This window comes from Euleptes europaea, chromosome 10 (assembly GCF_029931775.1).
Source record: "Euleptes europaea isolate rEulEur1 chromosome 10, rEulEur1.hap1, whole genome shotgun sequence".
NCBI classification, from domain to species: domain Eukaryota; kingdom Metazoa; phylum Chordata; class Lepidosauria; order Squamata; family Sphaerodactylidae; genus Euleptes; species Euleptes europaea.
Genome location: NC_079321.1, coordinates 12,763,089 through 12,787,423, shown reverse-complemented (window position 1 = coordinate 12,787,423; position 24,335 = coordinate 12,763,089). Strand labels below are relative to the sequence as shown.

Below are 24,335 nucleotides of genomic sequence, written 5' to 3'. Positions count from 1 at the left end.
AACTTCTTTTGAAGAAATAACATATGTCCCAACGATCTCTATTTACCAAATAATGTCTCTATATTTCTGGAGAGGTAATTGCTCTAGCCTGCTGTACCAAAACCCGACAGCCTTGTGGCATCAAGCCAACAGATTTACAACATATAAAACTCTCACTTTATTCAATGGGACCTATACAACACAACAGCAGTCTGAATGTAGCAGAAGAATTCATGGAGTACAGCTCACTCCTCTGATAAGACGGAAAGCCTAGTTATGGGGCCACAAGATGCTTTTCCTATTTTGAGTACCTGTCTCTGGGAAATCAAGGACTTTCAGACATGTCTGTTTAAAAGAGTTCTTAGTGTGAACTCTTTTAAACAGACATGTTTAAGAATGGGAACGCCTGCCTCCATGTTCACAGAACCACTAAGTAGAGGGGCTGCATCTTACTTTCTAGCACGATGCTTGAACATAAAGGCACCAAGTAGGGAAGCTTCTCCATCATAGGTCCCAATCTGTGAAATGGGATTCTTATTTTTTATTTATTATTAAAGAATCATAGAGTTGGAAGGGGCCACCAGGGTCATCTAGCACAACCCCTTGCACAATGCAGGAAATCCACAACCACTGGAACCCCCTTCTTGGAGATCATTAGGAGGAGCTGATAGGGCTTTTGATTGGCTATGAATAACATGCATCTTTTGAAGTAGTGTAGATATTTGGGGCTTGTCCTTTCCAACTTGCAATGTTTTAATTATGACTGTCAGCCAATAGGAAAGGCGAAGTATAATGATTTTAATAGATCAGCTCCCCGGGTGACCCTGGTCATAATCTCTCAGCCTAGTCTACCTCACAGGGTTGTCGTGAAGATAAAACGGAGGAGAGGAGAACAGTGTAAGCTACCTTGGGTTCATATGGAGGAAGAAAGCATGGCAAACATTATTGCTAATTTTATCATTATTATTAATGATATAAACATAATAATTACACCACAGAAAGTTGCGGGACGGGTCGAGCGCATACAGAGCAAGCGGGAGTCTTCCCTAGGTTGCTGCGATGGGCTACAGGGACCAACTCGGGACAAGGCGCCGGCCTATGAGCGGGCCTGCCTCCCTCACACCTGGCAGCCCCCTGATCCGCTCTTCCACTCGGCAGGGCGGGCGGGATCGGTTTCTCGCACGCCCAAGAGGCAGGACCGCACGCCGGACTGAGGGGGTTTGGGGAGCCGAGCACGCGCGGAAAGCACACCTGTGCGACGAGGAGCGCCAACCGCCACTTTCGACGAGCCTCCCTCGCCGCAGCTCCGTCTCCGCTTCTACCTGGCGAGGTAAAGAAAATCTCCTCAAGGAAGCCGCTTGCGTCACCGCCCCCTCCAACTGCCGCACCAGAACCCGAAACTTTCAGCCAATGGCGTCCCTCGAGACCCTTCTCCAGCCTAAACTTGTTGTCCAATCAGAGACCGAGTCCGTTAAAACCGTTGCCCCCCGCCTTTTGAAGACCGGCGGCTCCGGGAACCAATGGACGCCGCGCGTTTCTTAGTCCCGCCCAACGCCTCGACTTGAGGATTTCCCCCCTCCCCAAGACTCCCTAAGGTAGAATGAGAAACGGAGGGGACAGAATGCGCATGCTCTGTTGTTTTCCCTTCCATTCCCGCTGGGAGCAAGTCGCCACTAAAGACGGGTGCTGCTGTACATAAACCGTTGATAGGCTGGATTTCAAAACGGGTCCCGCCTCAGTTACGAGGACAGCCAATTAGGAGGAGGAGGCTGCATTTAGGAGTCTTCCGGGTTTAAAGCATTTGCTGCTTACAAAGAGAATCAGAAGTCGTGTCGCGAAGCCTCAAATAATGGCGCGGTTTTATTCTAGGATACTTTAGGCTAGCCCGATCTAGTCAGGTTTTGGAAGCTAAACTGCTAGTTCGTTCTTGGATGGGAGACCATCAAGGAAGTCCTGGTCTGCTATGCGTAGGCAAGCAATGGCAAACCTCCTCTTTTGTCTTGAAATCCCTGGTCGGTCGGCTGTGATTGGATGTTCACAGAGGAGCATGCCTATTATCTTGGGTTCTGTGGAACACAGGCAGGATGCTGCCGCTGCAGTCGTCTTGTTTGGGGGCATCCTAGAGGCACCTGGTTGGCCACTGTGTGAGCAGACTGCTGGACTTGATGGGCCTTGGTCTGATCCAGCAGGACTTTTCTTACATTCTTATGTTATTTGCACCACCATTTTATCTATTTATTTATTGATAAATAAATTATAGTCTGCCTTTCTCACTTGGACTCAAGGCAGATTACACAGAGTTAGTACAATTGGCAAGGTGCATGACGAGGCTTTGCTGAGGTGATTAGGTTATAACAGGTGCTAAGCAGCTTAACAAAACTAGGAAAATCACATCACCGTTTGGCTAATGGACCCTGCATGATTCTTGATCACATCTGAATGTTGCATAACTACATCTCATCCTGTGCATCTTCCATTTCATAGCTGTCTGACTGCTATTTTTAATATTTTTCTTCATAACCTTATATATAAATGTCTCCTCAGAACACACTAGTAGGTAAATAGGTATGATCTTAGCCAATTGCAGGAAAATGATGTTCTGTTAGAAGCTGATCATAGAGATTCTTCAAAGCACGCTTACACTGTGCACTGTTTTCTCCAAGAGACCCCATGCCTTCTCACAATGAAACTGAAAATGGCACCTCAGCATGGTGCTCAAGTGTGCTCTAAGGAATGTTGCATGGGGCAGCAAGGCAACAATTGGCTGCTTGTTCCAGGCGTTGTGATTGGCCATGATGGTTTGTTCATACAATACATAGTACATCTAGACTGGACGATTGCAATGCGCTCTGCTTAGGCTACTGTTGCAGAGTGTTCAGAAGCTGCATCTAGTGTAGAACACTGGCTAGACTGCTAGTTGGGGCCAGCTGTTGGGAGTATGTGTCCCCAATGTTACAGCAAGTGCACTGGTTATTAATCTGTTCCCGAGCCCAATTCAAGGTATAGTTTTTTGACCTTTAAAGCCCTACATAACTTAGGACCAGGGTATCTGAAGGACCGTCTTCTCCCATATGTTCCTGCCTGGGACTTAAGATTACAGGGAGAAACTCTCCTAACTGTCCCGTCAATCAAATATGCTCTGTTGGGAACCTGAGAGAGGGCCTTTTCAGTGGCAGCCCCACAATTGTTGAACAATTGTGCCTAGCCCCCTCACTTTCATTCTTTAGGAGGCAGCTGAAAACTGTTCTATTTTATTTAAACTGCATTTAATTAAAGCAGTCTTAAACTGTGATTTTAAATTTGGTTTTATGTTTTTAAAATATTATTTATGTATTTTATTAATATTGTAAGCTGCCTTGAGCGCTGTGGGAAGAAAGGCAGCTAATAAATATTTTAAATAAAATAAATACTGCTGGGTCATTATAATGCTAGCATGCAAAAAATAATTTTTGAGGGTTCACTGCCAACCTCACCCCAAAACAAAATGGTGAAGTGGGAAGAGCAGTGGGGAAAAACTGGTGGGGACAAAAACCAAAATCTACCCTTTTCAGAAAAAAAGACTGGGGGGAAATAGGTTCTAAAAGTTATTGGGGGGGGGGGGACATAGAAAAACCAGGACAACAAGCGTTTGCTAATGAAGCTGTGTGGAAACAAGGGGAGAAATGGTAATAAAGGGAAATTAAACCGGAACATTAAAATCGTCTGGAAGATTCCTGTGTGAAATGGCAAAATCCACTTGCAAACTATCACTAAAGTGTATTGAAAGTGTGTGAAAGTGCCTGTAAAGCTTCTGCAGGAATAAAAGTGTTTTATTCTTTAAAGTACCATTTGGCTGTGGTTCATTTCTGCTCCAGCAGATCCATGTAGCTGCTTCTCTGGAATTAAATTCGAGCCCAGTAGCACCCTAAAGAGCAACAAAATGTTCCGAGGTATAAGCTTTCCTGAGTCTAGGGTTGCCAGGTCCCTCTTCACCATAGATGGGGTTTTTGGGTGGAGCCTGAGGAGGGTGGGGTTTGGGGAGGGGAGGGACTTCAATGCCATAGAGTTCAATTGCCAAAGCGGCCATTTTCTCCAGGTGAACTGATCTCTATCGGCTGGAGATCAGTTGTAATAGCAGATCTCCAGCTAGTACCTGGAAGTTGGCAACCCTACCTGAGTCAAAGCTCACTTTGTTACCAGAAAGCTTATACCTTGAAGATTTTGTTGCTTCTTAAAGTGCTGCTGGACTTAAATTTTGTTCTGCTCCTACAGACCAACACAGCTACCAACCTGAAACTTGTCTGGCTTTGATACAGGGTTGTATAGGTAGCATTCATTCCTGGCCACAGGGTGTCTCTGTTTGAGCAGAGACATCTCTGTTTCGGAAGCTTAAGGCCACTCACTCTGCAGGGACAGATCTCATGCAACATCAATTGACTCCCAGATGTTCTTATACTTTCACCTTAGTCTTCTGCCCTGACCTGGAGAGCCCCTGGCTAGCCTGATCTCAGAAGCTAAGCAGGGTCGGCCCTGGTTAGTGTTTGGATAGACAACCTCCAAGGAATATCAGGGTCATGATGCGGAGGCAGGCAATGGCAACCTACCTCTGAATGTTTCTTGCCTTGAAAACCCTAAGGGGTCACCATAAGTAGGCTGTGATTTGTTGGCACAAAAAAATTAGCCTGCAGTTCTTCATCACAGGTCACTGGTATCTCTTCATCAGAAGAATACATCCTGCCCCTTCTTCACATGGAGAATTATAGAAATTCAAAGACACCCCCCCCCATATTTTATGTTATTTTTAGTCCCACAATGTAGAAGTCACAGGGTTGCCAACCTCCAGTTAGGGCATGGAGTTCTGGAATCACACCTCCAGACGGCAAGGTCAGTTCCTCTGAAGGAAATTACAGCTTCAGAGGGTGAAGTCTGTTAAGTCCGCGTGGGAAGGATTCACGAGGTCAGAGATGGAGTTCAAACAACAACCGCGCTTATTGATTACAGGAACAGAACTGGTTAACACAACAAGTAAACCCTGTTTACATGCCCCCTTGGCCGCCTGCGGCCACTCCCCCCTTGATCCGTGATAGGGGAACGCAACCTCTTGGTGATCAATGGTACATGTTGGCTTAGAGCCAATGGGGTCCGTTTGCTTGACCAATAGGGTGAGCAGGGTTTAGGATCCTTCGCGCAGAACTCAAGCTCCTAGGTCTCCCCTTGCTTACTCCCCAACTATGTACATACACAACAAAGTCTCTATGACATTACATCCCTGGTGAGTTCCTGCCCCTCCTCAAACTCTGCCTTCCCGAGGCACCAACCGCAAATCGCCAGGAATTCCCCCAGCCAAAGCTGGCAACCCTAATTACCAGCAGATTCACACTTAGGAGCCTCTCATGTGGTCACGTTCTCAACTTGCAGCAACTGTATGCCAATAAAGGTCTTGAATTGAACTTTCAGCAACCCACACAAAATCAACATGTCTTCAAGTTTGTTTGTAATGTATTTGTCCTTAAGTATGAACGGAAATGGAAAAAATCTTCACAACATTCTAGTGGGCCTTGTCCGCTAAGAAATTTGCCCAGTAAGGAATTTTTAAGAGTGCTTTGGGAATTTACATTGCAGTTAGGGTTGCTGCTAACTCTGGGTTGAGACATTCCTGGATATTTGAGAGTAGAGTCTAGGGTTGCCAGGTCACTCTTCGCCACTGGTGGGAGGTTTTTGGGGCAGAGCCTGAGGAGGGTGGGGTTTGGGGAGGGGAAGGGAAGGGACTTCATTGGCATAGAGTCCAACTGCCAAAGCGGCCATTTTCTCCAGGAGAACTGATCTCTATCGGCTGGAGATCAGTTGTAATAGCAGATCTCCAGCTAGTACCTGGAGGTTGGCAACCCTAAGTCTAGGTAGGGTGGGTTTGTGGAGGGGAGAGAGCAAGGATGTGATGCCACCGAATCTCCAAATCAGCCATTTTCTTCAGGAGAACTGATCTTTGCCATCTGGAGATCAGTTGTAATTCTTGGAGATATCCAGGCCCTGCCTGGAGATTGGCAATCATACATGCAATCCTGCAAACACTTTCCTTATTATAGTCCTTAATAGTAAGATCTGAGTAGTAGAAGAAGGAGAGTTGGTTTTTATATGCCAGCTTTCTCTACCACTTAAGGCAGAATCAAACCGGCTTACAGTCACCTTCCCTTTCCCTCCCCACAACAGACACCCTGTGAGGTAGGTGAGGCTGAGAGAGCTCTAACAAAGCTGTAACTTGCCTAAGGTCACCCAGCTGGCTTCGTGTGTAGGAGTGGGGAAACAAATCTAGTTCTCCAGATTACCCTCCACAGCTCACATGGAGGAGTGGGGAATCAAACCTGGTTTTCCAGATTAGAGTCCACTGCTCCAAACAATCGCTCTTAACCACTATACCACACTAGCTGCTTAGGATTGCTCCCTTAACATTGCTATCCTTTGATTGTACAGAGCTGAGAATAGCCTTGCCCGGTTTGATTTTTTTTATTTCCTCGCCCCTCTGTTTCCTGTCCTAGGTGGCTCTGTATGAACTAGAATATACTTGATGTGCTTTGTTTGGACACTACAAACATAGCAACTATGTTAGCTGGGCTTGACGTAGTTTATTCAGCGAAGCCTGCTAGCAACCCACAGGGCTGGGCTTAGTGAACTCGCAAGGAAGTCAGCGACTGTTCGGAAGTATTGGTGTCGTTCAAGCATCTCTTAGTAACCAACTTGAATGTAGAGAGCAGGAAACAGTGGAGGGGACGAAGCATGACAGGATTCCCTTTTCCCTTGCAACTTCAATCTGAAACAATCGCCAAAAGGAAACTTTATGGAAAACTTTGACCAATATGCTGGAAGAAGAAAGAGGCAACGTGTATTAACAATATTTTACTTAACTTTGCCTTTTCATCCGCTCCTTCCCCCAGGATTTCGTCACAATGACAGACTCAGCTGTGGCGGATCACCTGACAAGACTGAAACTCAAACTCCTTGAGAAGGTAGGATTGTTTCCATGGGCTTATACAGACGGCAGGTCCCTAAATGGCTGGTTTTGCACAGTAGCACTAAACTGGTATTGGAGAAACAGTCTCAGTCAAGAGGTACCAAATAGAAGGAAGGTTTTATAGAAGGTCCTCTTTTGCCCTGCGGGCGTCTAGGCAAATTTTGCCTTCTGGGCTCTCAGGAATCAGAAATGGGATTGGCAAAGTCATCCCAATCACTAAGGGCCTAAATACACGATACGCCTAACATGAGTTGAGTTATAGGTGTGAGACATTGAGGAAATTCGACTTGAACAGTGCTCTTTCGCTCGGTGCTGTGAGGGACCACTGGAAGTTGGGGAGAAGGAGATTCCAGTTTTCTTCCTGAGTCATTTAGCCAGTAGAAATGGTGGCAGCAGTAGGGTTTCTGGGAAATTCCTGGAGATTTGGGGGTAGAGCCTGGGGAGGGTGATGTATGGGAAGGGAAGGGACCTCAGTAGGGTCAAAGGCCGTAGAGTCCACCTCCAAATTAGCCATTTTCTTCAGAGGGACTGGACTCTGTCATCTGGAGATCAGCTGTAATGCTGGGAAATCTCCATGTTCCACCTGGAGGCTGGCAACCCTCGGTGGCGGAAGTCTTTTCGCCCCGTTCTCTGGCTCCACATGTCTTTCCTAGAAACTTAAAGTTCCTTCTCCCTCCTCATAGCACTGAGTGAATATGTACTGTTTAAGGTGAATTCCCCCAACGTACATCAGATTGTGAGTCTAGTTAAAAACCCGTGACTAGATTTATGTTGGGAGCTTCATGTATTTTTTCCCTGAGATATTATGTCCAGGCTAGTTAGACTTTGAAATGATTTACTTCTGGAAATATATGAATGGTGGATGGTTTCTTCCTAGATCAGACTTCAGATAGATGATCATGCCTGTTGAGCACAGTATATTCACTTATCCAACATGTCAGCCACAATATGGTATTAACCATCATATCTGCAGGACCGCCTCTCCCAGTATCAGAATCAGATTTATTAGTACAGCATATGCCAGTAAAACATTTGTATCATCTATCCATGAGATAAAAGATTACATGGATTTTAAAAAGACAATACCTGGCTAAAATTCTTGACTAATATTTAAGAAACTAAAATTCACTAAATGCCTCTCCCAGTATGACCCCCAAAGAGTGTTACGCATGGCAAACGACAACTTACTGGTAGTCCCTGGCCCGAGAAGTGTCCGGCTGTCTTCAACCAGGGCCAGGGCATTTTTGGCCCTGGCCCCACCCTGGTAGAACTCTGTCAAGTAAGACCTGGTCCCTGCAGGATCTGGTGCAGTTCAGTAGGGCCTGTATAATTTCCCACCAGGCCTAGTGTTGACCCCTATTTATCTGGGTTTGATTTGACTTGGGGATCCTGACTGTCCCCTGCTGAGTTGGCTGCTGATCTGTGTGTCAAGAAATTGGGCACCAGTTCAGATTTTAGCTTTTATGGAATTATGGTTTTAATTGTGGAACTATATTTTTATTTTAATGTAATATGGACTACACTGTGAATTATATTTGATGTGAGCCGCTCTGAGCCCAGCCTTGTCTGTGATAGAGTGGGATATAAATCTGATAAATAAATAAATAATCTCAGCATCCCTAATTTGATTGTGAGCTTCTCCTTGGATGCTGCATTCTCTTTGCTTGTTGACAGACAAATCTAGGGCTCCTGGTCTCTTGTTAATCCTCATGTTACTTTAATCCACAGAAACTAGAAAATGAACAGGAAACTATGGAGGACTGTGAATCTCCTGTTCCGGAAACACGTAAGAAACTGAAGTTCTCTTACCTCTCTGAAGAAAATGACTATGTGGAATTTTGCTGACAGGGTTGTGCTACAAACATCTATCTAGCAGAAAAGAGCAAGAGTCCAGTAGCATCTTAAAGACTGACAAAATCTCCAGCAGGGTATGAGCTTTTGAGAGACACAGCCAGGGCCAGATCTAGGGGGACCCAAGGGGGGCTCCTGCCCCGGGCAGCATGCAGATGGGGGGCAGTGGCAGCAGCAGATTATATAAAGAAAAAATAGGTATATAATATACGGGCCCCACAATTTGTACTTTTGCCCTCTTCAAAAAATGTAGATCCAGTCCTGGTCACAGCTCACTTCTTCAGATACCTGTAATGTCTATCTAATTTGTCACATTTTTATCCTGCCCTTTCTCCAAGCAGGGCCAGGGCTACTGTGATTAGGAAATGAGAGGGACAAAATTCTGGGAGGGAGGGTGACCTGGTCACACCAGGGGGGCCACAGAGTCAGGCATGTAATATGTTTTGTTTTCATGTGATGTTTGGATTAGGTTAGGAATGTTTGGGGGGCTCGAGGGAGAATCTATGGCAGTTCTCTTTTTTAAAAAAAATTTTTTATTGGTTTTTATAATAGAAATTTTCCATAATAACTAAGAACATATAAATATTACAGAGAGAGAGAGAAAAATAAAGGAAATTTCTTTGACTTCCCCATCACCTCTGTCCGCCTCTTAATAAAGTATTTTATCCCAACTTAATATGGTCTGATCTTAATTATTCTTAAACTCATTTAAATTTCATTTAAATTTCATATAACATACTCTATTGATATAAATGGTTATAATTCTTAATATTAATAGTGTCCTTTAGATCAGATTAAAAGGTATTCTTCCATTTTTCCCAGTTTTAATTCATATTCACAATATTTCATCCAAGCCTCCCATTCCCCCATAAATCGAACATTGTCTTTTTGATTTAAAGTAGCTGTAAGTTTTGCCATTTCCACCAGTTCAAACATTTTCATAATCCAGTCTTTTTTCCCAGGAATATCTGCCCCTTTCCATTTTGCTGCATAGAGCAGTCTTGCAGCTGTTGTAGCGTAAATAAAAAAATTTCTTTGTGTTGACAGGTCATCAGGTATCATACTTAGTAGCATCATTTCTGGTATTTTGGGTATATTTTTTTGTAGTATCAGTCTTAGTTCATTATAAATCATATCCCAAAAATCCTTGGCTTTGTCATAGGTCCACCACATATGGTAAAAGGAACCAACTTCCTTGTTACATTTCCAACATTTAGGGGACTTCATTTTGTAAATCCTTGCAATCTTCTTAGGTGTTAAATGCCATCGATACATCATTTTATAAATATTTTCTCGAACTGATTGCGCATTTATTCCTTTCAGGTCTTTTGACCATAGTCTTTCCCATTTATTTAAAACAATATCATGTCCCACATTTTGAGCCCAATCAATCATTGTTGGTTTAATTGTCTCCTGCTCACAATATATTGTTAAAAGAAGATTATACATTTTAGAAATCAGTTGAGTGTCATTGTCTAATAACATCTTATGAAAGAGCGATTTTTCTTTAGAGAATCCATTTTTCATATCTTGTGCAAAGACTGATTTAATCTGACAGTATTGAAGCCATTGTAAATCATCTTTAAGTAACTGAAAGTCTTTTAGTGAGCATTTTTTCCCTTCCCAGTTAATTAATTCCTGGTAAGTAATAAATTTATCCGGTCTAAGTGGGCATAATGTCAACATTTCTTGGGGTGATATCCACATCGGTGTTGCTGGTTCAAAAATATGTTTATATCTCATCCAAGTACGAAATAAGGCGGATCTGATTATATGATTGCGAAATGATGCATGTATCTTGATTTTATCGTACCATAAATAGCCATGCCATCCACTTATATTGTTGAAACCTTCAAGATCTAACAAACGCACATTGGATAAGTCCATCCAGTCTTTTAGCCATGTTAAAGCTGCCACTTCAGCGTAGAGTTGAAAATTAGGTAGTGCTAAACCTCCTCTAACTTTAAGATCCACCAAATATTTATAAGCAATCCTCGGTTTTTTCCCTTGCCAGATGTAGTTTAATATGTCTTTCCTCCAGGTATCAAAGTATTTGACATGTGATATTATAGGTAAATTTTGGAATAAGAAGAGTATCCTTGGTAAAATGTTCATTTGGACTGTTGATATACGTCCCAATAATGACAACTTTTTATTTGACCAAATGATCATATCAGTTTTTATTTTACTCCATAGTTTAAGATAATTGTTGTTTATCAATTCTTTATTCTTCACAGAGATCCAGATTCCCAAGTATTTGACTTTGTTAACTTTCTCCCAACCTGTATATGAAGTAAATTCCTGCTGCTGTGTTTCTGGTAGATTCTTGAATATTGTCTTTGTCTTTTCTTGATTGACTTTAAATCCCAATATTCTTCCAAAGTCGTCCAGAGTCTCCAATAATATTAACAAGAGGTCATCCGCAAATGCTCTCAATTTGAATTCATGTTTTTTTTATTTTTAATCCGCGAATGTCCTCCATACTCCTTAGCTTACAACATAGTGATTCCAACACCAACAGAAATAATAACGGAGATAAGGGGCAACCTTGTCTAGTTCCTTTCTTGATTGAACAATTGTCTGACATCGATTCATTCACCAAAATTTTTGCTTGTTGGGATGTGTATATGGCCGATATACCTCTCAAAAAACGGTCTCCAAAATTTAATTTTCCAATATCTTTTTCATAAAATCCCAGGAGACCATATCAAAAGCTTTCTCTGCGTCCAAGAATACAAAGGCCGCCGTTTGTTGGATATTCTGGTCATAATATTCCATTGAATCTAATAAGATTCTTATATTATCTTTAATTTGCCTTCCTGGAACAAAGCCTGCTTGGTCTTCGTGTACAAGGTTCTTAATAAAATGTTTCATCCTATTCGATAAGACCGAGGCATAAATCTTATAGTCCACATTTAACAGCGAAATAGGTCTATAGTTTGATGTTTTTTCTGGATCTCTTCGTTCCTTAGGTATCAACGATATAAATGCATGTGACCAAGTCTCTGGGGATACTCCCTTATCCAAAATTGTGTTACAAAGTAATACAAAAAAGTCTACTAAATTATCACTAAATGTTCTATAAAATAGTGCAGTAATTCCATCTGGTCCAGGTGTCTTGTCCGGTTTTTGTTTCGTTATTGCTTCTTGTAATTCTTCCCTTGTAATTGGAGCATCTATCCATTCTCGTTGGGTTGTTGAAAGGGTGTTCATCTGTATTTATCTGTGGCAGTTCTCAATGGCCCTGCCTCCCTGGAGTTTAGGGCACTTGGTTCTCTTCTCCTCCATATTGTCTTCCTGGGTGGGTAGCATAGGGTTTCCAAATCTTGGTTGGGAAATTCCTGGAGATTTGGGGGGAGGGGCCTGGGAAAGGAGGGGTTTAGGGAAGGGAGGGACCTCAAAAGAGTCCACCCTCCAAAGCAGCCGTTTTCTCCAAGGGAATTGATCTCTGTAGTCCAGAGATCAGTTGTAATTCTGGGAAATCTCCAGGCCCTACCTGAAGGTTGACAGCCCTATAGCTTAAGCAGAGAGTGCCTGCCCCAAGTATCTGAATGAGTTTGTTGTTGTTTATATTTATACCCCACCCTCCCCCAATAGTGGGGCTCAGGGCAGTTTTCAACATGAGATAAGAACATCCATCTAGTGACACACAGACAGCAATAGTAAAATCCAATCACTAAATAAGTAATTTACATAAAATGTAACAAAGATGGCGTATAAAGTTACATAATATCTTTCAATGTTAAAACAATCATAAATTGAAGTACGATAAAATTAAGTTCTTGGCTGTGTGAGGATTTGAATTCACATCCACCAGTCCCAACTTGATTCTCTAACTGCTATGCCACATCAGACCTCTATGCATGTCTAGTACTACCCTAGTCTACTCTACACTTGTAGGCGGCTGAATATATGAAGCAGGTTGCAGTAAGTTTTTATCTCGATGGCCAAACTTTTTTTATTTTTATTTTACAAAATTATATCCTGCCTTTCTGCCCTCAAAAGGTCAGCCAAGACAGTTCCTGTTACACTACTTTGAAAGCAAGGTGGGGTAATTAGGATCACAGAAGAGTATGTGTATGTGTGTGTGTGTGGGGGGGGGTTCCAGCCCATGTTTCTTCTCTCCCAAATTGTAGTTTAAAATGTTCACTTTTTAAAATCCAACTTATAGCGTCCCCTGGGGAGGTTTTCAAGGCAAGTCATTAAGTAGAGGTGGTTTGCCATTGCCTTCCTCTGCAGAGACTTTCTTGGAGGTCTCCCTTCCAAGTACTGACATTGCTTAGTTTCCAAGCTCTAGCAAGATTGAGCTGGTCTGGGCTACTAAGCCTGCTCCAGCTGTGTTCTTATGCATACATATAAATACTGTGAAGCAGCAGCAGCAGCAACAACAAAAACCACAGGCATAGTCCAGAAAATGTGTGAAAATGCTATCTGAACAAATAGAGACAAATGGTGCCAATTTTTAAAAAAAAAGCAGAACGGGAATGTCATAAAAAGGAGATAACAGAGGGTCTCCAACTGTTTTGCAGGGAATTACAGCGCCCATGACTATGCCTTACAAAGCGCACTCAGGCGAAGGAAAAACCTTCTTCAGCAACTCAAGGTATGCCTCAAAATTCTTCCCATTGTTTCTTGCAACAAATCCTGATACAAATGGACAACACCCAAGTAGCGGCTGTGTTAGAACTTCTGGGTGTGTCTGAACTTAAGTTAGCCCTCAGTCTGCATGTGTCACAAGACTAGAACAAAATAGACAGATCTGGTCCAAGCTGAAACATGGGTTTTAAGTAGGGCTGCCAACTCCAGGTTGGGAAATTCCTATAGATTTGGGGGTGGAGCCCAGGGAGGGTGGGGTTTGAGGAGGGGAGGGACCTCAGAGAAGTATCATGCCATACAGTCCACCCTCCAAAGCAGCCGTCTTCTCCAGGGGAACTGATGTCTGTACTATGGAGGTCTGTTGTAATTCTGGGAGATCTCCATGCGGCAAGCCTAAGACCTTGAAAAAATTGGAATGTGAGTTGCCTGAATGCTCCCATGACCAGTGTTAGTTTTAAAAGGCTGAACCCCCATTAAACACAAAATGGGTATGTATGCAGTTAATTAATTGAAACATACTTGTTTAACAAACTTTAATAACCCACTACTGACAACTTGGCCAGCCAGAAAAAGTATGGAAGCTTTTTTTTCTAAAATTTAAATAAATATTTTGATAGCAATAAATGCTGGTTCCCGCCCCCTCCCGCCCCACAAGTAATGCTTTTGACAGGGAAATGCCTCCGCTAATGCTGCATCAACATGCCCTATGGGAGCTTTACTTACAGTTGCCAACTCTGGGTTGGGAAATTCCTGGATATTTGGGGCTGGAGAGGGCAGAGTTTGGGGAAGAGGCAGAGTTCAGCAGGGACATGATGCCATAGAGTCCGTTCTGTGAAGATGCCATTTTATCCAGGAGAACTGATCTCTGTATTCTGGAGATCAGCAGTAATTCCAGGAGAGTTCCTTCCAGGCCCCACCTGGAGTTTGGCTGCCCTAGCTTTACTGGAAGTATGCTAGAAATTCCCATTCTTATTTTGCAGGGTTTTTCTTTCGGAAATGTGTCCATCTGAAAAAATAATAATATATCTGATACTATAGGAACAAAACCTTTTGGAAGAATTCTCTAGACCACATGTATCACCACGAATTCAAAGAAAGCACTACAGACAGGAACCAGATTATGTCTACCAAGCTTCTTCTCCCGCTCCTCCTCCTCCACCGCCACCGCCGCCACCACCACCAAGGATTATCCAGCAAACAGTAAGGCCAAATTCACATATGCCACTTAAATAGGGTTGCCAGGTCCCCCCTGGCAACTGGTGGGGGGCAGGGGGGACTTACCAGTGTGGGGGAGGCCCAAGCTGGCAACACAGTGACTTTGCTGGTGACGCAGTGATGTCATATCTGGTGCATGCTGGCAACATTGGGGACACTCTGGTATTTCAGCAAAACTCTATGGTTTTATCACATAGTTTTGCTCAAATGCCAGAGCGTCCCCAGCGACATGCTGATGTCACTTCTGGGAGCCTTACTTCCCAGCCACTGACCCATGTGCTGGTGCATCCTCCCCCCACCTCTTTGTGAGCCCTCTCTCCACCCATGCTCACAGCTGCCTGCACCACTTGTATGCCCGTTCCCTGATAATGCTGGGCAGTGCGTTTGGTTGGAGCTTGGTTCCCAGCTCCAGGTTGGGAAATACCTGGAGAATTTGGGAGTGGAGCCTGAAGAGGGCGGGATTTGGGGAGGGGAGGGACTTCAAAGCCATAGAGTCCAATGGCCAAAGTGGCCATATTCTCCAGGAGAACTGATTTCTGTTGCTTGGAGATTGGTTGTAATAGTGGGAGATCTCCAGCCACCGCCTGGAGGTTGACAACCCTATTGGGGGCACAGATGGCAGAGTGCTTTCAAGCAAGTGGGTGGGGGAAGAACAGGCAAGATAGGCAGTGGCGGAGGCACATGGGCAGCAGCAGTGGGCTCTGCCAGATGTCCTGGACCCTGGCGCCTGCCCCGAACTCAGCGTATGCCGATGCCAGCGCTGCTCAAATGAACAACCTTTACATTTATTCAGAGCAAACCCAAAACAGAGAAAAGAGATCAAGGCCTGGCAGAGTCCTTCATAGCAGCTTGTCAACATGTAGAAAAAGCTGTAAGTTAGCCCTGGCTTGGAACTGTTCCTGATTCTGATTGTCTGGAACTATAATAAAACATGAATATTACAGCAAGCCTTTGTGAAAAACAGGCAGTTCTAAATGCACAAGTATCCGGTTTCTGAATCAATTTGACGGCCAGGGAGAAAGGTTGTTTTACAGTCCTAAGAGCTTCAATTTACATCCCAAGAGGGTGAAATCCTTGCTTGAAAATCTGATAGTCAGAAGCAAAACAAACAGAGAAAAATAAAAGCAAGCACAGTTTATCCCAGGCCCAGCCTTTGGTAAATCATGGGCCATGTCGGATCCATTGGCAATGCCAGCACCAGAGCTTTGAGAGTGGTGCTGGAGTTCCAGCAGGCTTCTGGTCCTTTAACAGCAGCTGGATCTGTAGGCTGTTGCAGGTAATACCACTTCAGGGGTGTATAATAATATCAAAGCCTACCCTACAAAGTAGCCATTTTCTTCTCTACTGATCACTGTAGTCTGGAGATCAACTGTGATTCCAGAAGATCTCCAGGTAGGCTTGCCAACGTGGCACCTGGAGATTGCCCCCTATTACAATTGATCTCTAGATGAGCAAGATCAGTTCCCCTGAAGAAAATGGCTGCTTTAAAAGATGGACTCGATGGGCTTTGGGGAGGGATATAATGCCATAGTCTCTGTTCAGCCAGCCAGCGGGGGCCTTACCAGCAATAAATTGAGGCCTCAGCCTGTCATCTTGATGCCACGTATGGAAGTGACGTCATCACATCGCCGATGATATGGGAGATGCTCTGGTATTTGGGCAAAAATTCTGTACTAGAAGCTGTTTACCGGGAACAGTTTTCGAACAAATCATCAAACAGTCAGTCCTTGAGCATTTAGAAAAGGATGGATCTGATTACTAAGAACCAGCATGTCAGACTACCGTATTTTTCACTCCATAAGACGCACTTTTTTCCTCCTCAAAAGTGAGGGGAAATGTTTGTGTGTCTTATAGAGCGAATGTGCGCACAGAGCCGGCTGGGCGCGCTGGGAGGCGGCCGGGGAAAGCCGCCTCGCGCCGTTCCAGCACGCCCAGCCGGCTCTGTGCGCCCGCCTCCCAGCCCGCTCTGTGCGCCCGCCCACCTCCCAGCCCGCTCTGTGCGCCCGCCCGCCTCTCAGCTGGGAAGCAGGGGGGGGAGCACAGAGCCGGCTTGGCGCGCGCGCCCACCTCCCAGCCCGCTCTGTGCGCCCGCCCGCCTCCCAGGGCATTCACTCCATAGGACAAGTTTTTAGAGGAGGAAAACAAGATTTTTTCTTGTTTTCCTCCTCTAAAAACGAGGTGCGTCTTATGGAAAGGTGGAGCGAAAAATACTGTAATCTTATCTCCTTTTTTGAGAAGTGGTGTCAATGTGCTGATGGTGACCAGGCCGAGGCCTCAAATTATGGCTGGTAAGCCCCCCTTCCCCCTGCTGCCTCAAATTACAGCTGGAAAGCTCCCCCCTGGCTCTTGCCAGAGGGTACCTGGCAGCCCTAGATGTTGAGATCAAATTTGTGCAGCATTTACAGCTTTTCGACAAGAAGTGCAAAATTTGTCTGCGTATCGTTTACAAAAAGGCTTATGAAGCTGAATGCAAGTACACCGTAATGCACGGCTGAAACTTAAAAAAAAAATCCTTGATGAGTCCAAAAAAATTCCTCTGTCCTGAACCTTAAATGGGTGTGATAGTTAAAAAATATAAACTGCTTTGTGCGTTAAACATTGATAGGATTGCATTCACAGACCCAATCCTAGGATGCCTGATGTCGTTCGGTCTCCGAGAATCCTTTTTTTGCTTGCTTGCTTTCTTTTCCAAGTTGCCTCAGCAGCCAGCAACCATTATTCAGCAGATCCCTCAGCACCCGCTGATTACTCAGATTCCTTCCCCACAAGCTTTCCCAGCCCCCCGCTCTGGGAGCATTAAGGAAGGTAAGCATGCATGTTCCGAGAACGAGGCTGCCTAGGTAGGGTTGCCAGGTGCCTCTTCGCCACTGGCGGGAGATTTTGGGGGGCGGAGCCTGAGGAGGGTGGGGTTTGGGGAGGGGAGGGACTTCAATGCCATAGAGTCCAATTGCCAAGGCAGCCATTTTCTCCAGGGGAACTGATCTCTAGCGGCTGGAGATCAGTTGTAATAGCAGGAGATCTCCAGCTAGTACCTGGGAGGTTGGCAACCCTAGCAGTTAGGCAGGAGTGGGCTCTTGAATATTGTCCTCCATGCTTTCCTAGATATGGTGGAAATGATGCTGATGCAAAATGCTCAGATGCACCAGATCATTATGCAGAACATGATGCTGAAATCTCTGCCACCACCGGCATATTCACCAGCTAACGGGCCTGCGGCTCCTCTGCTTCACCACGGACAGCAGGTAAATATTGTTTTCCACAGACTTTGACTAGGAACATCTGATAGATAAAAGGCTAAAGATCTGTATTTTAAAATCTCTCAGGGAATAGAGCAGGGGTGTCAAACTCATTTGTTACGAGGGCTGGATATGACATAAATGTCACTTGGTCAGGCCGGGCCATGCCTCGCCAGCCCAGGTCGGGAGCAGGGCGGGGCGGGGGGCTGCATCAGCTGGCAAATACACAGAGGGCTCACAAGCCCAGATCGGGACTGGGAGAGGCAGACCTAGACCTTCTTAGCTTCAGCAAATTTGCTGGATCCGCTGCCCGCCTTGGCTTTAACATATGAAGCTCTTGGAGATAAACAAGATGTGAAATATAGCTGAAATACTGAGTCAAAACAGAATTACACCGAAGTTTAGTAGCACCTTATAAAGACTAACAACATTTATTTTGGCATGAGCTTATATGTCAGAACTCACTTCCTCAGATACATAGGAGTGTACAACAATTATGTTTGTACGTATGTGCCATCAAGTCGCAACTGTCTTATGGCAACCCCAGCAGGGGGCTTTCAAGTCAAGTGAGAAGCAGAGGAAGTTTGCCATTGCCTTCCTCTACAGAGTCTTCTTTGGTGACCCCCCCATCCAAGTACCCTGCTTAACTTCCGAGAGGTGCAATTGTAAGCTTAGCAAGTTACTTGATTATCTTTAGTGATTCAGAACACAAAAGGCCACAGCGATAGCCTAGTCACTGCTAGGCTACATTATTTGAAAAATCCTGACTCCAATGGCTGAACTTCTGAGTGGTCTTACGTTTTGCCATGCAAAAGTACACAGACTTGCTAAGGCCCTGAAATGACAAAAGGAAGCATCTGAAAGAAATCCGTCTGTCGGTCCTGCGACAAAGAACAGTGAACATATTGAGCTTCTTTAGACCACTGGTCCCTCAAAGTCAGTATTGTCTTCTCCGACTGGATGCTCCTCTCCAGGGTCTCAGGCAGAGGTCTTTCATGTCATTTACTACATTATCCTTTCTACTGGAGATACTGGGGATTAAACCTGGGAACTTCTGCATGCCAAGCAGATTCTCTACCACTGAGCCACAGCTCTTCCATCAGTGGTTTATTTAAGTTGCTTCTGGGACAGAAACTTAGGAAAAGGGAAAGAACTTTGTCTAGAAAGTGCAACCTGGACTTCTTCTGCCCTGTTGGCTAGAATAAAATACCATAAAATGCAGTCACAATCTTTTCTCTCACCTATCTGTAGCTTACTGCCCCTATTGTGGTACGAACCGAGAAACCCCGACCGTCAACTGTCCACCATCATCACTATACATCCTCAGGGGTGCCAGCTATGCCCCCTCAGCTTGGCTTTCCCCTCTGGCCTTCAGTAATGCCACCTGTTCTTGGCACACAACTGGGAGGATTCCCATCCGATTCCCACCATCTGCCCATCCCAACTACTGCAACACACATGTAAGTCAAGAGGTTGCTATGATGGGAGCGTTTCTGCTGCAGCTGGGTTAGGTCTGTCTGAGATACAACTGAAGAAAAAGGGGAACAAAGAAACTCAGGGTGAAACCAAAGTCAGGGGTTGAAACCAAAGTCAGGGGAAACCAAAGGGGTTGAGCTAAACACCGTCTACTGTAACAACCAATCAATCTATTTTATTATATATTGTGCACAATTGTATTTAAAAACACAGGGCCTAAAATACAGGCTTCCTAAAAAGCTCAAACATAGTTACAAATATTACCAACACATAACAGTTGATGTTAGTACATAAATTAACCAAAAATCTGAATAGAAGTGTTTCGGCCTTTTACAGGCCTTCCTCAGTGGTCATACGTAACACAATTTTACAATACACATCCTGAAATATACACAAGCGTTGTACAAGGTAAAAAAATAAAAATAAATCCTTTTATTCTGTGGGGCTTTATGTTAAAATAGTCCATGTGCCTTAAAACATGACTCACATCTCATACCTTGTATATGGTGTCCAGTATTTCATTATGTGTATAACATCAACAAACATGAAGAAAAGAATGATCGTAGGTCTGTCTGAGGTCTGTATGAAAGTCATATCATGCTGGCTAGTTTGTTCTCAAGATGAGATCCAAACCTTTGTAAGTGCATTGCCTTAAACAACTCATATGCTGGACTCTGCAATTATTAGAGCCGTACAGCTGTCTAGCAAAAAAAAAAAAAAAGGGAAGGAAGGAAGAAAGGAAGGAAGAAAGAAGCCATAAACAGATAAACGTGTATCTTGGTACATTTAATCATTCATTCTGTCTTTTCAAGGGTACCAGCCCATGGACTGTATGGATTACCCTCAGGCTTGTAGATTTCTACAAAAAAAGGTAACCAGACCACAGGCTTCCTGTGGTCATCTCTGTTCTAGGTTCATGTCCCTTTAGCAACTCAGCAGGATGTGAGGTTTTCTCCAGGCTCTCTCTCTCTCTCTCTCTCTCTAAGAGTTGCTGCAGCAGCAACACTTTTTCTACGCATCCATTAGAGGGTAAAGGTATGAGGCTTCCCTCCTACCCCACATGATCTTTTCACGTTTTTTTTTCTTTTTTGCTGTCAAGTCACATCTGACCGATTGCGACCCTGTAGGGTTTTCAAGGCAAGAGACCATTTCGAGATGGTTTGCCATTGCCTGCCTCAGCGTCACGACCCTGGTATTCCTTGGAGGTCTCCCATCCAAATGCTAACTAAGGTCAGGTCTGAGAGTGTATGACTGGCTCAAGGTCACCCAGAAAGCTTCCACGGCGCAAGTGTGGATTCGAACTTGGGTCTTAACCCCTACACCACGCTGGCTCTCTTTCACTATGTCACCCTCTTGTTAAAGCTTACAATTAATCCACGCATTAAATGAATATGTGCTATAATGCAAAACAACAATAATATTAAAGCAAACAAACATCCAAAATGTACATCAATACCTATCAGTTTATACATGTGACTACGAATTCAATTGTTCAATAATTACTAAAGAGACAATGCTGCAAATGTCCATATAGTATATCTCACAATGTTGAGACCCAAGAAGGTCATGCAAAGGGGTGTAGCAAATTTTCTTCTGCATATCTCCCTCATGTGTTGCAACAATATGCTCAATCCAACAGTCCTTCAAGGTGATTTCCTGTTACTCAACCTCAGGAAATCACCTTGAAGGACCGCTGGATTGAGCATATTGTTGTAACACATGAGGGAGATATGCAGAAGAAAATTTGCTACACCCCTTCTTTGCCACGACCTTGGGTCTGATCATTGTGAGATATACTATATGGACATTTGAAGCATTGTCTCTTTAGTAATTATTGAACAATTGAATTCATAGTCATGTGTATAAACTGATAGGTATTGATGTACATTTTGGATGTTTGTTTGCTTTAATATTATTGTTGTTTTGCATTATAGCACATATTCATTTAATGCAGGGGTGGGGAACTTTTTTTGTGCCAAGGACCATTTGGATATTTATAACATCATTCGCGGTCCATACAAAATTATCAACTTAAAAATTACCCGACCAAACCCCAAGCAGGCAGCTGCCCCAGATGACACACACCCCCCCGCAAGGGCAAGGAGGCCGGCATCCAACCAGTGGAGCACACGCCCACCTAGTGGCACAGGATGGTCTGTTGCACCAGCCGGGCATAGCCATCCAGCCGCATGCTGGAGTTGCTCCTGCTCTTCATGGTTGGGGCCTGATTCTACATCCAGCTCCTGCGAAATGAGAACACGCTGGCTAAGAACTCGCTGCTCCCCGCGCATTCTGGCCCTGCCCCTTTTTACCTCTCCATTGTCGCCACTTCTGCCCCCAGCCCTCTTGTAGTACAGAGGGAACACGTTTCTCCATGGCTCAGGTGGGAAAGGGTTAACACAGTTTCTTGGGCAGTCCTAGCAGCTCCATAACTAATGACTCTTCTGCAAGTGGGAAAAAAGGTTCCTTTTCTCGGCAAGACAAACTCACATCTGCCTTGAATAGAGGCTATTCCTGTCCGCGGGAGGGGGTGGATCGCCAGTCTTAGATCCTTCTGCGCTAGAGATCTGCCAGGACCCACAAAGGGCCAGACCAAATGATTTTGCGGGCCTTAAACGGCCCCCAGGCCTGACGTTCCCCACCCCTGATTTAATGCTTGGCATTGATGTTGGTTTTGTGTTCTAAACGTACTGAACAGCATGCTAACTAGTGTTTTTCTTACAATTAATCCACAGCACCCATCTGCAACTTGAGAACTCTCTCTCTGTTCCAGTTCTAGGATTTTGTCCTACAGCTGCTCTCCTTTTATGCTGAGCCTTTCACCAAAATTCTCATCTCTAGGGTTGCCAACTCCAGGTTGGGAAATCCCTGGAAGTTTGGGAGTGGAGCCTGAGGAGGATGGGGTTTGGGGAAGGACCTCAAGGGGGTATAGCATGATAGATTCCACCCTCCAAAGCAGCTCGTTTCTCCAGGGGAATTCACCTGTCTGGCAATCAGTTGTAATTCTGGAAGATCTCCAGGCACCACCTGAAGGTTGGCAACCCTACATATTACCAACCTCCAACCCGCCACCGGCAATAACTCCCCTCTCAAAATCCAACTGTCACTTCTTCACCCCACCCCACTTCCCAGCCCCCTGCTGCTATTGGTAGTCTCAGAGCACTACTCCCATTGACTCTTGAGTGGCTAGGCTAATTTGCATTAAACGCATTGACTCCTGAGTTGCTGAGTTGGTTTGCACTGCGCAGTCTATCACAGCGGCTCTAGCAGTGGCTTTATCATAGAATCATAGAGTTGGAAGGGGTCATTCAGGCCATCTAGTCCAACCCCCTGCTCAATGCAGGATCAGCCTAGAGCATCCCTGACAAGTGCTTGTCCAGCCTCTGCTTAAAGACTGCGTGAGGGGGAGCTCACCACCTCCCTAGGTAGCTGATTCCACTGTCGAGCAACTGTTACTGTAAAAACATTTTTCCTAATATCCATCAGGTACCTTTCCGCCCTCCATTTAAACCCATTCTTGTGAGTCCTATCCTCTGCTGCCAACAGGAACAGCTCCCTGCCCTCCTCTAAGTGACAGCCCTTCAAATACTTAACAGTTTTCTGCAAGCTGTTTGAAAGCAAGTGGCAGGATTTAACCACTTTCCTCGGTCTTCACATCTTTGTGGCCGAGCAATGGGATCTTAATAATACAGGTTGAGTATCCCTTATCCAGACTGCTTGGGACCAGAAGCGGTCCGTATTTCGGACCTTTCCTTATATTGGAATATTTTGGAATTTTTGCATAAACATAATGAGATATCTTAGGGATGGGACCCAAATTCATTTATGTTTTGTGTACACTTTATACACATAGCCTGAATGTAATTTTAAACATTTTTTGTGTGTGTACTCTGAACCATCCGAAAGCAAAGGTGTAACTATCTCACCAGAATACCTGTATCAGCTGTTAAACAAGAGCAACAACAAACTAGCTAACAACGGCAGGCTTTCAGTCTCCACCTATGATGCAGTGTACACTGTATTTTATTTTTTTAGGTGAGAGGAAACATTGAAAGCAGGCAGCACGGATCAGCCTGCACGCCGGCTCGAAGGGTCTGGTTTTCAGTTAGTCTGGATATGAGATGTCCAGATAAGGGATATTCTACCTGTCTAATGCCCCCCTTCCTCTACTAATGGATTCCATGGCCATTAAGTGCAGAATGATAAGCTCCCTCTTTTTCTCTCCGCTATTGTTATAGGACATGAGCCCCGTGGCGCAGTGGTAAGCTGCAATACTGCAGTCCAAGCTCTGCTCACGACCTGAGTTCGATCCCGACGGAAGTCGGTTTCAGGTAGCCGGCTCAAGGTTGACTCAGCCTTCCATCCTTCCGAGGTCGGTAAAATGAGTACCTGGCTTGCTGGGGGTAAATGGATGACTTTAAACAAAGTCTACCTCACCCCGTAAACAAAGTCTATCTCATAAACGTCGGGATGTGATGTTATCCCATGGATCAGGAATGACCTGGTTCTTACACAGGGGACCTTTACTTTTTTTAAATTGTTATAGGGCTGCATTATTATTTTCTTCAAATGTGATATAGATATTAACTGTTTTCTCTTACAGGAGGCTAGCAAAGAGATGCTGATCGAGTACCTGGACCTTTCTTCACAGGACGCTGCGTTTTGAGATGACAGTCTTAGTTGGGATCAAGTAGTATTAACCTCTTTCCCTCCTTATCATTTTCTTGTCCCCCTCATGCTCGGCCCCATTCTCAGTTTTGTGGGTGTGTGTTTAGTGGGTGGGAGAGGGTGGTTTTTATTCTGGGTTTTACTTGTGTAGTTGTATTTATGGTCATAAAAGTTAAAGGAAATTTTGGTCTACCTCCAGATGTGTGTCTGAGTGGTAGTAAATAAATATTTCATTTTGTTTGAACTGGTCTCTGTTGCTTTTTCTCTTGTGAATATTACACAGTAATAAAACCTTTGTATACATGGGCAAAAGGTCCCTTGTTTATCTG

At 44.5% G+C, this 24,335-nt stretch overlaps 1 protein-coding gene across 1 annotated transcript; it reads left to right on the top strand.

The window, feature by feature from the left end:
* Positions 1 to 6,844: 6,844 nt before the first annotated feature.
* C10H21orf58 (chromosome 10 C21orf58 homolog) lies at positions 6,845 to 20,202 on the top strand. The gene is made up of 8 exons (XM_056856775.1): positions 6,845 to 6,959; positions 8,693 to 8,750; positions 13,345 to 13,418; positions 14,450 to 14,611; positions 17,320 to 17,431; positions 17,729 to 17,868; positions 19,114 to 19,322; positions 20,151 to 20,202. Exons 1-8 carry the CDS (start codon positions 6,900 to 6,902, stop codon positions 20,191 to 20,193), a joined length of 858 nt encoding a protein of 285 aa, XP_056712753.1. The 5' UTR covers positions 6,845 to 6,899; the 3' UTR covers positions 20,194 to 20,202.
* The last annotated feature ends 4,133 nt before the right edge of the window (positions 20,203 to 24,335 follow it).

Excerpts from the sequence above, each read along its gene's own strand:
- C10H21orf58 (XM_056856775.1), top strand. The coding sequence starts at position 6,900 with ATGACAGACTCAGCTGTGGCGGATCACCTGACAAGACTGAAACTCAAA. Across the intron at positions 8,751-13,344 it reads ATCTCCTGTTCCGGAAACAC|GGAATTACAGCGCCCATGAC; the intron begins GTAAGAAACTGA and ends ACTGTTTTGCAG. Across the intron at positions 17,869-19,113 it reads TGCTTCACCACGGACAGCAG|CTTACTGCCCCTATTGTGGT; the intron begins GTAAATATTGTT and ends ACCTATCTGTAG.